Here is a 15530-nt window from a genome sequence, read left to right as displayed (position 1 = left end):
GGAGTGTTAGGGACTGAGATTCTTTAGGTGGCAGAGGAGCTCCAATAGATGTCAGGAACAACATCAGAGCTCTGTCCGGGAAAATGCAGAGCTAGGAAGTCACTGTGCAAAATCCTCCAACTTTCAGGCCTCTGGTGGAGAGCCTGAGATTGAGAGAGACGCAGGTCATGGGTAAGGGTGAGAAGGGAAATTGACAGACAGATAGATGGATATGATATGATAAAAGATACAGTAGATTAGGTAGGTAAGTAGGTAGGTAGGTAGGTAGATAGACAGACAGACAGACAGACAGACAGATACATGGATGGATGGATGGATATGATAAAAGATGATAGATAGATAGATAGACAGACAGACAGACAGACAGACAGACAGACAGACAGACAGACAGACACATGAATGGATGGATGGATGGATGGATGGATAGATGGAGGGATGGATGGAGGGATGGATATGATAAAAGATAGACAGACAGACAGATGAATGGAAGGATGGCTGGCTGGATATGATAAAAGATGATAGATAGATAGATGGATAGATAGATACATACATGGATAGATGGATGGATGCATGGATGGAGGGATGGATATGATAAAAGATAGACAGGCAGACAGATGAATGGAAGGATGGATGGATATGATAAAAGATGATAGATAGATAGATAGATAGATAGATAGATAGATAGATAGATAAATAGATTGTTTAATAGGTGGACAGACTTAGATATAATTAGAAAGAGATAAATAGGCAGTTATAAGGATAGATAGATAGATAGATAGATAGATAGATAGATAGATAGATAGATAGATAGATAGATAGATCTCAGAATCAGAGAGATGGAGTAATATGTCTGCCTATATAACACACACACACACACACACACAGAGAGAGAGAGAGAGAGAGAGAGAGAGAGAGAGAGAGAGAGAGAGAGAGAGAGAGAGAGAGAGAGGGGAGGGAGTCATGCTGGACCAGGGTTGATCTGAGCTTCCTTCTTCCATATTCCTTTAACGAACTGGTCTGGAAGACCTTTTCCTTCACTTTGCTCCTTGTTAAAGGTTTGTCCTTAACACGTTATCCTTAATAAACATTAAAACAAACAAATAAACAAACAAATACCCCCCTTCCCTCCAAAACCTCCCTGTGCTCAAAGACACATCCATCTCGCCCCCCCTCAACCCCTCACTGCCCTCCCCCCCACAAAAACCCCCTTTATCAAAATATACACTATACAGAGGTGAGTCCACCCATTCATAGGTTATGTATATGTACAGAGTCTTTCGGAAGAGTCCGTGGAGCGGAGTGCGCAGGCCACCCACAGGCAACCAGGGGAAGGAGGGGTGCCTATAACAGATGTGAAGTCGAACCAATCACGGTTTCAAACACTTCCCCCTTTTCTCCCGCCTCTGCAGTTTCCGGAGGCGCCGAGTCCAGGCGTCCCGCCATTGGATGACCAAGCTGTTCTTGTCGGCCATTAGTCCTGGCCGTTCGCTGGGGTTTTCGCTGATCCCCATCACGAGATACTTCTTGCTAATTTGGATCTTGGGGCATTTGCAAGCCAGGTCTTTCATGTGGATCCATAAGAAGTTGTCGCCCCGTTTCACGCGTTCGTCCCGACACTTGTAGACCGAGAGGATGTTGACGGTGAATTTGGCCCAGTTGGCTACCGTCTCCATGTCTAAGACGTTGACTTGGACAACTGAAGGCAGAAAGAGAAGTCAAGACAAATGTTAAGGGTCAGGGTTCATACCCAACGGAATCAAAAGTCCATGGCAGGATTACTCCTCAAAGTATAGAATTTATTAGACATGTCATACTGGAACGTCTGGGGAAACCCGACTTTAATCCCTTCCCATGGATTTCCCCCCAGTTAAAAGTAAAGTTATATTTCCTCTGCCCATTCAATCCATCACATGGTCCAATCAGGCCACAGTCCAAGGGTGAATTGGTCTCAGATCCCACCTCCTTGCCACCTGGTGCGAAAGTCCTTGGTTCAGAGGCAAAAAGGAAGCAGTATGCTCCCTCCCCTATTTGGGTATACCAGGGTGATTCCACAGGAAAAAAAACCCCCATATAACTCTTTCCTGGTACAAGCTGAGAGGAGAAGAACCTGTGGTCTAGAGGTTAAAGCTATCGCCTTACAAGCAGACTCCCTGTTGTGGTTAGCTCTGGCCCAGCTCCTGCCCCAAGGACTGTGGATGTGGGGGAGACATCCACATGCCACAGGCCTGTTTTGCTGATGAAGGCTCCTCTGACCAAGAAGACATGAGTGACAGGGAGGAGGAGAGTGTGGCAGACAGCTCAGAAGGAGATCAATTATCTCTCTCCTCCTTGGATTCGGAACAAGAGTTAATGATACAGCCACGCATGCGGAGAGCGATGGATAGGCAGCAACTACCGAGAGATTATTATGAAAGAAAATGAGGCCACCTGTGGTTGGGTGGGGCTGTGGTCATTAGTGAGGCTGCTATAAAGAGCAGCGTGTGGGTTTGGCCATTATGGAGGATTATCTGATCGTTGTGTTTCGTGCCTGCCTTGCTGACTTCGACCTTGGTGTGTTGCTTTTCCCCCGCTTTGAAACTAAAGCAGAGCAAAGTGTGTTTCACTTTGTGAAAGAAGAAGGACTGTGAATTGCCTCACAGCTGCAAGCTAAGTATCTCAAAGCTGATAAGGGACTTGTACCAATTACCAGTTTGGTTGGAGACGAGTGCTCTTTGCTATACAAAAAGAGGGCTTAGTTTAAGTGAATTTTCATTATAAAGAACATTGTTTTGAATTTTCAAACGTGTGTGTGTCTGAAATTTGTACCTGTGAATTTTCGGGAGGATTCTACCAGAGAGCCCGACAGAACACTCCCCAGGTTCAAATCCTGGTAAGGTTATGGCTAGCTGATGAGAGCAAAATGTCTTAAAATAGATCTATGCTAGTCCCCCTTCCTTTTCATTATCAGCAAAAATATTTTACACACACTCTTTTTCACGTCTGCCTCTCTGTCTCTGTCTCTCTCTTTCTCTTTCTCCCCCAGCCCTAATTTTAAAGAGCCCCTTGTCTCACCCTTTTCAATCATAGATTTTAATACGTTTGCTTGATCCCACCAAACAACCTGGGATACGGAAAACCTCAACCAAAGGAATGTTTCAATGAAATGAATGAATAATACTTGATTGCAATTATCTCCAAGGATAATTGGGCCTTTGTAGAAATATAAGATTTCCCCCCACCACTCCTTCTTTCAGCTCTGTAGTTGCCACCCAGCCCTTGGAAGACTATCACGAGTTCTCGTTCACTTTCCACCTTGCCAAAAATATCTTTTCTCTCGGAACCAAAGAGTTCCTGGAGAAGATCAATCAAAACCTCGGCCTTTTTAGTTATTCACTCTCTCTTTTTTTAAGGGGGAGGGGCTACCCCAGAGAGCAACTGTGCTTATGTCTAGGTGATTAACAAGCCACAGGCGGGATGCCTTGCGCCCCAACTCCACAGACCTCCCATCCCATTCAAAATCTCTCTCTCTCTCCACCCCACACACCTTGCGGAAGAGAGAGAAAAATGTGCTTTTTAACATATTTGGCAGACAGAGAGACTTTGGGGTGGAGAAAGGAAAAGGGTGCATAATGTTTTTGGAGATTGGAGAAGGATTTCCCTCCCACTCTTTCTTTCGAGTTTATTTCAAGCTGGGGGAAAGGAGGCGAGATGGATGAACATGGAGCTGGCCTGGTTTTTGGGAGGATGGCAGCATAACAAGCAAGAGAGCTTTGCTTAAATTTCCAAGACGATCTTGAGTATCCGAGTCTTTGGCATACAAATCTAATAAATTATTATTATTATTATTATTATTATTATTATTATTATTATTATCATCATCTCCCTACCATACTACTTCAGCTTCAACCACAACAACACATGGGCACACAACAGATACGAACTTAAAGTAAAGCGCTCTAAACTCGACTGCAGGAAATACGACTTTAGTAACTAAATAGTTATTGCATGGAACTCACTACCTGACTATAGAGTATCATCAACAAACCCCCAAAATTTACCCTTAGACTATCCATTATTGACCTCTCTCGATTCCTAAGAGGTCAGTAAGGAGCGTGCATAAGTGCACCAGCGTGCCTTCCGTCCCCTGTCCTAATGTTTCTCGCTTACTAGTATCATGTATATAAACGTTGTTGTATGTTTGTATACCACCAACACGTACTTGACAAAAGAAACAAATAAATAAAACAAAAATAAATAAAATGTTCTGTCTCTTCCGACCTAGAGTAATGCTAGTGAAAATGGAGCTCTTCTTGTCGACTAAGCAATGTCGTTTGGCGGGACCCAGGAGAAGAGCCTTCTCTGTGGTGGCCCCGACCCTCTGGAACCAGCTCCCCCCAGATATCAGAGTTGCCCCCACCCTCCTTGCCTTTCGCAAGCTCCTTAAAACCCACCTCTGTCGTCAGGCATGGGGGAATTGAAATTTCCCTTCCCCCTAGGCTTATAGAATTTATACATGGTATGTTCGTATGTATGAGTGGATCTTTAAATTGGGGTTTTTTAAGATTATTTTTAATATTAGATTTGTTTACATTGTCTTTTTGTTGTTGTTAGCCGCCCTGAGTCTTCGGAGAGGGGCGGCATACAAATCCAGTAAGTAAGTAAGTAAGTAAGTAAGTAAGTAAGTAAGTAAGTAAGTAAGTAAGTAAGTAAGTAAATAAATAAATAAATAAATAATATAAGCTGCGCGCATGATTTTGCTTCTACACACAAGATTTCGGCAATTCTTTGCTTCCGTGCATGCATGGAAGCAAAATAACCACCAAATTCTCACATTCACGTGTGTCCTCCCAGGAGATTTTGCTTCCTGCACATGCGCAGAAACAAAATCTTGCTGGGACACGTGCTCATTCGAGCTAGCAGTGTGGAGCTGCGCACGCATAGTACTGGTAGCGGTGGAAAGTAGCAACCCCCGCCCAGTAATGGGCAGCCAAAATTTTTACTACCACACTGTGGATGTGGCTTATTTTGTGGGTGTGGCTTAATGGTCATGTGACTGGGTAGGAGTGGCTTGCCACCCATGTGATCAGGTGGGAGTGGCTTGAACGATCATCATCGTACAAGTGAACTGTTAAGTCCTTGACTTACAACCTTACCAGTGTCGCTCGCTGGGGTGACAATTTGCTTCGCATTTCCCGCGCTCTCCTTCCTGGGTCGCCCCCTCCCGCCTCAGGCTGCGTAGCTAGGCGAACGGGTGCCTGCCAGAAGCATAAATGCTGCCAGCGCCGCTTCTACCCATGCCTTCTGCTTGCACTTCAGGTGGGAGGTGGCTGCGTGAGGCTGGAGGGGAGCCGGGCAGGAGAGAGGGAAGCTCGTCCGAGGCCAGGAAGGAGGAAAGAGGAGAAAAGCAAGGAGCGCAGACACAGCAGCAGCAGCAGGGGAAAAAATGAAGAGTTGAGACCAGTAATCCAGGAAACCGCCGATCAGCTGGAGCTGTGCACACATCTTCATTTCCGCTGGTAGAACTGCGTTCCCCCTGTCCTGCCTGCTGCCCACCCCTGCCCCCACCTGATTATAACCCTAGAGCAGAGGTCTCTAGCGTTGGCAACTTTAAGCCTGGCAGACTTCAATTCCCAGAATTCACCATTTGGAATTCCTCAAAACTGGCTGGGGAATTCTGGGAGTTGAAGTCCACCAGGCTTAAAGTTGCCAAGGCTGAATACCTCTGCTCTAGAGGTTATATAGGGTAGTTGTATGGTATTGTACTGTAGTGTATTATTATGTCATGTTTAAATGTCTTTTTTGTTCTTTTAAAAAATGTAAATAAGTCAATAAAAACTATTTAAAATAAAACAAAAAAGAGAATCCTGGACTCCTGGAGAAAAAGAGCACGTCCTTACCGTAGTCTTTCTTGCAGTACTTTTTCAGGTTGATTTTGTAGTTGCCCTTGGCTGGCTTGCAGTAGGAGTCACAATCTGTGGGAAGAGATAAGGAGAAGAACACAGGGCATGAGCCAGGACAACAACCAGAGAGCAGGAAACGAAATTGCAACACACCAACAACAACCACAACCTTTGCCGGAGGCCTGCCTGAGTCAAGACTGGTGCTAGATGAATTCAGAAATTGGAACTAGTTATTTGTAGAAAATACCCTATATTTCGGAGTATAAGACACACCGGAGTATAAGACACACCTTAGTTTTGGAGGAGAAAAATAAGGGGAAAAAATCTACCTACTAGCGTCCTTAGTCAGCTTCAACACATTATTTTATCCCCTGGTTAGGGCTGAAAAAGTCTTTTTCGGAGGGAGTAGCAATGAAAAAAGCCTGCAAAGACTTAGGGCTATTATCATGTCTCCCCTGGTCCTTCTTTTCATATGTTAGCATTTAGCATTTAAACTTATATACGACTTCATAGTGCTTTTACAGCCCTCTTTAAGCGATTTACAGAATCAGCCTATTGCCCCCAACAAACTGGGTCCTCATTTTGCCCACCTCGGAAGGATGGAAGGCTGAGTCAACCTTGAGCCAGTGGTGAGATTTCAACTGTTAAACTACAGCTAGCAGTTAGCTGAAGTAGCCTGCGGTGCTGCACTCTAACCACTGCGCCACCCAGGCTCTGTTTTATATGTTTTAGCCTCCAGGCCCCTAATCATCTTTGTAGCTCTTCTCTGCACTTTTTCTAGAGTCTCAACATCCTTTTTGCATTGTGGTGACCAAAACTGAATGCAATATTCCAAGTGTGGCTTTACCAAGGCATTATAAAGTGGTATTAACACTTCACGTGATCTTGATTCTACCCCTCTGTTAATGCAGCCTAGAACTGTATTGGCTTTTTTTGGCAGCTGCTACATATGGCTGGCTCATATTTAAATGGTTGTCCACTAGGACTCCAATATATATATAGTATATAGTGATCTATACTAGTCTCCCATTATTTCTTTGCCGGTAAATATAAATTTAACACAAAAAGGTTTATTGATTGATTGATTGATTGGTTGGTTGATTGATTGGTTGGTTGGTTGGTTGATTGATTGATTGATTGATTGGATTTGTATGCCGCCCCTCTCTGCAGACTCGGGGCGGGTAACAACAATGATAAAAAACAACATGTAACAATCCAATTTAATAAAACAACTCAAAACCCTTATTATAAAAACCAAACATACACACAAACATACCATACATAACTTGTAATGGCCCAGGGGAAGGAATATCCTAACTCCCCCATGCCTGGCGACAAAGGTGGGTCTCGAGTAATTTGCGAAAGACAAGGAGGGTGGGGGCCGTTCTAATCTCTGGGGGGAGTTGATTCCAGAGGGCCGGGGCCGCCACAGAGAAGGCTCTTCCCCTGGGGCTGAAAGATGAAAAGCAAGCAGGATGCTCCTTTCCATATTTGGATAGACCAGGCTGCCCTGGTTTGGCTTTAAGCTTGGTTAATTTTGTGTGTGTGTGTTTGGTTTCCTGTGCTGTGCCTCCGTTTGATGCAGGGCATTGGCTCATGTCCATAAAAATGGGCTATTCTGTGGTCAGCGTATGGTGGGAAAACAGTTCTCTCTATCCCCCCCCCCTCAAAAGCTTAAATGAGACATCTTTTCTTTTTTCTTTCCTTGAGAGTTACAAAAATGTTTGGCTGGCTGCAGCCAGGCCTGGCACTGGAGTTTCTCAAAAGGCGATGGAAAAGGAGAGAGGAATACAGGACGGACCAACTGTTGATCCTTCCAAAAAGGCATTTGAGCCATTGTAAGTGAAGTTCATCAAGCTACGGAACTCTGGATCCGTGCCTGTGGGTCTAAGGGCACCCTCTTGGCATGGCTTGACCCCAAAAGCTATGGGGAAAAGAGACATGGGTAACAGATTGCAGGAGAGAATGGAGTGGAATGGAATAGAGACGTGAGGCCGAACCTATGGTGCATAAGTGCACCAGTGTGCCTTCCGTCCCCTGTCCAATTGTCTCTCCTTATCTCATTTATCTTTTCTTCCTTTCAAATATGTTCACCTATACTTTTATATCTTTTCTCCTATTCTTTTCTTTACTTAGATTATTGCATATCTTTATTGATTTATCATTATTTATTTATTATTTAGATTTGTATGCCGCCCCTCTTCAATGTGTATTATGTATTGGACAAAATAAACAAACAAACAAATAAATACATATGTATGTCACAGGTAGCACATGGAGCCATATTTGCTGACATGCGAGTTGTTACCCTAGCTCAGTTCCAGTGCGCATATGAGCTGCCACCAGCTGATTTTTTGGCTCGCATGGAGGCTCTGAGAGGGAGTAGTAAGTTTATGCGCTATACTTAATAATTTTTACATGTAATAGGTTTTTTAAATTGTCCTTCCATCTCTAGTATCTTAGTATGATCCTCAATTACTTTTAAAATAGGAAATAATTAAATAGTAAGTTCTTACCCATAAACACTTTGATCATTTAAATCATTTTCTAGAACTGAACTTTTATAACAATGAAAGAAAATTGAGCTACTTGCCTAATCTGTTATCATAGTGAACCTTGTGGGTTCTGTACAAAAACCTTAAAATGTGACTGTGCTCCTCAACAAATAATGAGCCGGGGTGGCACAGCAGGTAGAGTGCTGTACTGCAGGCCACTGAAGCTGACTGTAGATCTGAAGGTCAGCGGTTCAAATCTTATCACCGGCTCAAGGTTGACTCAGCCTTCCATCCTTCGGAGGTGGTTAAAATGAGGACCCAGATTGTGGGGGCAATAGCCTAGCTCTGTTAAAAAAAGTTCTATTGCTAACATGTTGTAAGCTGCCCTGAGTCTAAGGAGAAGGGCGGCATAAAAATCAAATAGATAGATAGATAGATAGATAGATAGATAGATAGATAGATAAATAAATAGAGAAATAGAGAAATAAATAGAGAAATAAATAAATAAATAAATAAATAAATAAATATTTTATTTATTTTATTTATTTTATTACTTAGATTTGTATGCCGCCCCTCTCCGAAGACTTGGGGCGGCTCACAACATGTAGAAACAAATCATGGGTAATCAGACAAGTTTAAAATGTTTAAATATTAAAAACCCCATATGCTAACAGACACACACACAGACATACCATGCATAAACTAAACGTGCCCAGGGGGAGATGTTTCAGTTCCCCCATGCCTGACGGCAAAGGTGGGTTTTAAGGAGTTTACGGAAGGCAGGAAGAGCAGGGGCAGTCCTAATCTCCGGGGGGAGTTGGTTCCAGAGGGCCGGTGCCGCCACAGAGAAGGCTCTTCCCCTGGGGCCCACCAACCGACATTGTTTAGTTGACGGAACCCGGAGAAGGCCCACTCTGTGGGACCTAATCGGTCGCTGGGATTCGTGCGGCAGGAGGCGGTCTCGGAGATATTCTGGTCCGATGCCATGAAGGGCTTTAAAGGTCATAACCAACAATAATGCTGCCTATTTTGTGGCTATTCAAATAATGTGACTTAATCAACTGAAAAAGAGTCCAAGCACTTATTTAAAAAAACTTATCTTGGTCAGTAAGCCACTCCCACCCAGTCACATGACCTTTAAACCACCCCATCACATGATTGTCAAGCCATTCCCGCCTGGTCACATGGCCAGCAAGCCACTCCTACTCGGTCACATGACCATCAAGCTACATCCACAAAATAAGCCACACCCACATCGTGGCAGTAAAAATTTTGGCAGCCCACCACTGGAAGGTATGATTGTTTGGTTTGGTTAATAATTGTTATTAATTGTTTTAATTTATATTACATGAGGTTAGTTTTATTGTTGTGAACTGCCCTGAGTCCTCAGGGATTGGGCAGCATGGAAATTAAATTAGATTAAACTAAACTTTTAGTCCAATTCCTTGTCCATGGCAAAAAAGAAAAGTGAACCCAGCTGGGATTTGGCTGTTTTTCTCCTTTCCACCCAGCTCTCATTTTAGCTCGGATTTTCTCATCCTTGGGCCAAATTTCTGCTTGCTAAAACAACTCGGTGTGGCACTAAGTCGGTCCAAAAGGGAGCTCCAAATGCGGAGGAATTTAACGCGGCCCTTTCTGCCCCCATCCAATCGCTAATGCCTTGTCCACTTTGGCCTTCACTGTTGTTGGTTACCCCTTTGATGCGGTTAAGCCGCTGAGCCAAACTCCGGCAAACCTCTTCTCTAACTCCTCCGTTCCATAAATCAACGTCGGATGGAAGGGGCCAAAAATCTTGAGTCCCCGTCCAGCCGTTTACCATGCTTGAGATTTTGAGCAACCTGACAGAAGGCAAGAAGAGGCCAAATGCCGAGGGAAAATGTAGCCTGTAAGATCTCAAATCTTGTGGTTTCTCTTGTACGACACACTTAAAAGAACTGGGGCTGTACACAAGCCACAAGCCGCAAGTGTTGTAGGCATTTATTTATTTTATTTATTTATTTATTAGATTTGTATGCCGCCCCTCTCTGTAGACTCGGGGCGGCTCACAACAATAACAAAGACAATGTAAGAACAAATCTAATAATTTAAAAAACACTAAAAACTCCATTATTAAAAGCAAACATACACACAAACATACCATGTATAAACTGTATAGGCCCGGGGGAGATGTCTCAGTTCCCCCATGCCTGACAGCAGAGATGGGTCTTAAGAACTTTACGAAAGGCAAGGAGGGTGGGGGCAGTTCTGATCTCCGGGGGGAGCTGGTTCCAGAGGGTCGGGGCCACCACAAAGAAGGCTCTTCTCCTGGGTCCCACCAAACGACATTGTTTAGTCGATGGGGCCCGGAGAAGGCCAACTCTGTGGGACCTAACCGGTCGCTGGATTCATGCGGCAGAAGGCGGTGCCAGAGATATTCTGCTCCGATGCCATGAAGGCATGCCACAAGAACTATGGGGCTGTACACATGTCAGTGTTCACACATGCCCCATTTATTTGGTTGGGCCTTTTGAGGCTGGGGGCGGGGGAAGAAGAAGGTCTATTTCAGGGATTGAGATTCAGTGTATTGCAGGACCCCAGATAACGAGTTAAAACAGTAAACCAAGTTAATGGGTTAAATAGTCAGTTTGGGGATAGAATGGTTTGCAGAGACCATTTTGCATGAAATGTTATGGTCATTTTTCAGTCAACATCTCGCAAGACGTTGAGCTTACAAAACATTTGCCAGACCCATCCCCTCGAATACAGCTCATCTGTTTGGAACCCATATCGCATCTCAGACATTAACACCCTTGAAAATGTCCAAAGATACTTCACCAGAAGAGCCCTTCACTCCTCCGCTCGAAACAGAATACCCTACGAGACTAGACTTTCAATCCTGGGCCTAGAAAGCCTAGAACTAAGACGCCTTAAACAAGATCTAAGTATTGCCCACAAGATCATATACTGCAACGTCCTGCCTGTCGGCGACTACTTCAGCTTCAACCACAACAACACAAGAGCACACAACAGATTTAAACTTAAACTCCAAACTTGACTGTAAAAAATATGACTTCAGTAACTGAGTTGTCGAAGTGTGGAACTCATTACCGGACTCCATAGTGTCATCCCCAAACCCCCAACACTTTACCCTTATATTATCCACAGTTGACCTATCCAGATTCCTAAGAGGTCAGTAAGGGGCGAGTACAAGTGCACTAGAGTGCCTTCCGTCCCCTGTCCCATTGCTCTCCTATATCTCCTATACCTTTCTTCTATTCCTATATCTCTTCTTCTATTCTTTCATTGATATGTTCTACTACTATATCTTCTTTTCTATTCTTTCATAGATATATTTTACTATGAGTATCTCCTCTATAACCTTCATCATGTATTTTACTATGTGTGTGTATGTATATATATACCCACTAAAACTCTCATTGTGTATTGGACAAAATAAAGAAATAAATAAATAAATAAATAAAAATAAAATAGAAACATAGAAACATAGAAACATAGAAGTCTGACGGCAGAAAAAGACCTCATGGTCCATCTAGTCTGCCCTTATACTGTTTTCTGTCTTTTATCTTAGGATGGATATATGTTTATCCCAGGCATGTTTAAATTCAGTTACTGTGGATTTATCTACCACGTCTGCTGGAAGTTTGTTCCAAGGATCTACTACTCTTTCAGTAAAATAATATTTTCTCATGTTGCTTTTGATCTTTCCCCCAACTAAATAAATAAGATTTGAAAATATGCAACAGGAAAGTAGAATCAAATGGGTGAAATAAAATCCTAGCATTACAAGGAGTCTTGATAATAAAAATGTCACCTATGCTACCTTTACGATATATTACGCATGGACCCAGGCTGTCCATTTTTACATTTCATGGTCTTATATTCTCTTTCAAGAAATGTGCAAAATCAAAATGGCAGCCATAACGGTGGCAGCTTTGATCATACAGCTATGGCTGCCATCTTGGTTTTTTTTTTTTTAACCACATCATCAGATACTCCTGATATCCAAGTCGGTAGATCCCAAGAGGGTTGCCTTGTGTGGTGAAATGTAGTCTGGATTCCCAAGGGCTGATTCCAAAGGACTAAGAGATAGCAAAGTTTAGACGCTTAGTTGGGAGGAAGAGGGTCAGTCTCTCTAGAGCAAGGGGTCTCCAACCTTGGCGAGTTTAAGACTTGTGCATATACTCCCAGAATTCCTCAGCCAGCTTTTCTGGCTAAGGAACTCTGGGAGTTGAGGTCCACAAGGCTGCATCTATACTCTACCTCCCGAGTCCCAGGTGATTGGGAGGAAATGGGAATTTTATAGTATCCTTCTCCTAGAGTCCACCAAGCTACACCCACAAAACCACACCACGCCCACAGGACCAGTAGTAAAATTTTTTTTAATTTCGCTCCTGACATGCTTATTTTCCAATCTGTCTCTGTGTTTTGCAGTGTTTAATAATAATAATAATAATAATAATAATAATAATAATAATAATAATAAATTAGATTTGTATGCCGCCCCTCTCCGAAGACTCGGGGCAGCTCACAACAACGATAAAAACAATATTATACTGGCACAAATCTAATATTAAAAAAAAACTAAAAACCCTATCATAATTAAAAACCAAACAGCACATACATACCAAACATAAATTATAATAAGCCTGGGGGAAAGGTGTCTCAAATCCCCCATGCCTGGCGGTATAGGTCGGTCTTAAGTAGTTTACGGAAGACAAGGAGGGTGGGGGCAGTTCTAATCTCCGGGGGGAGTTGATTCCAGAGGGCCGGGGCCGCCACAGAGAAGGCTCTTCCCCTGGGGCCCGCCAGACGACATTGTTTAGTGGACGGGACCTGGAGAAGGCCAACTCTGTGGGACCTTATCGGCCGCTGGGATTCGTGCGGTAGCAGGCGGTTCCGGAGGTACTCTGGTCCAATGCCATGTAGGGCTTTAAAGGTCATGACCAACACTTTGAATTGTGACCGGAAACTGATCGGCAGCCAGTGTAGGCCGTGGAGTGCTGCAGACACGTGGGCGAATCTAGGAAGCCCCATGATGGCTCTCGCGGCCGCATTCTGCACGATCTGAAGTTTCCGAACACTTTTCAAAGGTAGCCCCATGTAGAGAGCATTGCAGTAATCGAACCTCGAGGTGATAAGGGCATGAGCGACTGTGAGCAATGACTCCCTGTCCAGATAGGGCCGCAACTGGTGCACCAGGCGAACCTGGGCAAACGCCCCCCTCGCCACAGCTGAAAGATGATGTTCCAATGTCAGCTGTTGGGGGTTTGGGGATGACACTATGGAGTCCGGTAATGAGTTCCAATGTTTTGCAGTGTTTCCTTTACAGATTTAAAGAAGCCCTCCCCAATATTGCACAGGCTTGGTTATTCTCCTTTGTTGGGGGAGCCAACAGTTGCCACCCAACTAAGAAACAAAAAGAGGAAAACCAAGTTTCTCAGTTACGATGTGTGAAAGGGAAGGGTGAAGAAGACAGGCCAGGAACCCGCCCTACAAAACGGGCATTTTGCAAGAGAAAACAAAGAGAGCTACAGGAGGGGCGCGTTCCATTTCCAGCCCTTGCTGGAAAAAGGCACCACTCGGTCTACGTCATTGACAAACGAGCTGACATGCTTTCGCGACCCGCTTTGCGCCCCCTCCAGAATATCTGGCAGGACTCTTGGCTGAATAAATAAAGCCTGATGGATATCGTAAGGGGAGCCGGGTGCCCAGCGCAGAGGAGGTTTTGTTCTTCGGAGTCTCTGTTTTGCTAGGATGGCTGCTTTTCTTTGTCGGTTCTGCAAAGCGGGGATGACTATATTTGGAGCTCCTGTGCGCCTTGCTTAGTCTAACTGTGCAGGACAAGAGAAAGGGAAGGGAAGATATGGCGAGCCAAGACACCCAGAGAGAGAAACCATTCCTCTGGGGTTTAGCCCAGTCATGGCCTGCTACCGGAATGGTAAGGTCCTACTTTCTGGTAGCGATTTTCAGGAGGCACATGCAGCTATGTGTGTATATATATATATACCCACTAAAGCCTCCTAAAGCATGGGCACCAGTGAAGGGCCGCTCATCTTTGGCGCTGCCAGTGCACCCTCCAAGGCTGTTGTGGGAGTGCACACATCTGCCAGGCGAGAGATTTGGCATCTGCACATATGCAGCAAGCGAAATCTCGTGGGAGGATGTGTGTGAGAGCGAGATTTCGGCAATTTTGGTCACTGACATGCGCCCGTACATGCCCGCGTGAGATTTGGCTTCTGCACATGTGCAGCAAGTGAAATATCATGTGAAGACATTTGCGAGATTTTGCCGATATTTGCCGATTTTTCGCTTCTGCCCATGCGCGGAAGCAAAAATATCGGCAAAAATTGCCGAAATCTCACTTGCGCGCATGTCCTCACATGAAATTTTGCTTGCTGTGCATGCACAAAAGCCAAATCTCATGCCAACATGCCCGTGATGCCCTCGGAGGGCGCACTGGTACCGCCGAAGACGGCAGTCCTTCGCTGGTTTAGTCCTCTGGAGTCCGAAGCCCCCAAAAAGGTGTCAGTGCCAATTTCAGGAGGTGGGAGTTTTCACCTCTCAGATTGTGCTCCCCCTGTGCTTTTTAACAGCAGGCACACCTGGAGATCATGTGTGCATATGCACAGGGTAGCACGGGGGTGTTGTGCGTACATGCGCAAGGGTGTGGGGCATTGAAGTTTTGTTGTACAGTACATTGTTTTTATTGTTGCTGTGAGCCGCTCCAAGTCTACAGAGAGGGGCGGCATACAAATCTAATAAATAAATAAAATAAACAAATAAATAAATTGAATTATGGGTATGGGCACTTGTGCATGGGCAATAGTGCACGCACCCACACTTTTGGCCCTTGAAGAAAAGAAAGGTTCACCATCACTGGTCTAGGACTATCTATATTGCAATCTAAAAAGATAAAAGATTCCCCCCGCACATGTGTGCTACTCATTTCTGGCTCTAGGGGCAGTGTTCATCTCCATTTCTAAGCCGAAGAGCCAGCACTATCCAAAACACCTCTGTAGTCATGTTGCCGGCATGTGGCAACACTGAAGGTGCACGGAACACTGTTACCTTCCCTCCAAAGATGGTCTCTATTTCTCTACTTTCATTTCTGGTGTGGTTTTGAATTGCTAGGTTGGCAGAAACTGGGACAAGTAAC

At 44.4% G+C, this 15530-nt stretch overlaps 1 protein-coding gene across 2 annotated transcripts in view; it reads right to left on the bottom strand.

The window, feature by feature from the left end:
* Positions 1-1038: 1038 nt before the first annotated feature.
* NTN3 (netrin 3) overlaps positions 1039-15530 on the bottom strand; it is a 173930-nt gene continuing 159438 nt past the window's right edge. The window contains exons 6-7 of one of the 2 annotated variants that reach the window (XM_070761061.1): positions 5877-5951; positions 1039-1696 (exon numbers count right to left, since the gene is read on the bottom strand). In XM_070761061.1, coding sequence (XP_070617162.1) covers positions 1368-1696; positions 5877-5951 — 404 coding nt within the window. In that variant the 3' untranslated portion in view covers positions 1039-1367. The remainder of the gene's footprint in view (positions 1697-5876; positions 5952-15530) is intronic. The other variant, XM_070761060.1, reaches the window with a different exon arrangement.

Source organism: Erythrolamprus reginae, chromosome 9, assembly GCF_031021105.1.
Source record: "Erythrolamprus reginae isolate rEryReg1 chromosome 9, rEryReg1.hap1, whole genome shotgun sequence".
NCBI classification, from domain to species: domain Eukaryota; kingdom Metazoa; phylum Chordata; class Lepidosauria; order Squamata; family Dipsadidae; genus Erythrolamprus; species Erythrolamprus reginae.
The sequence above is the reverse complement of the archived record's forward strand: the minus strand, read 5'-3'. Positions and strand labels throughout refer to the sequence as shown.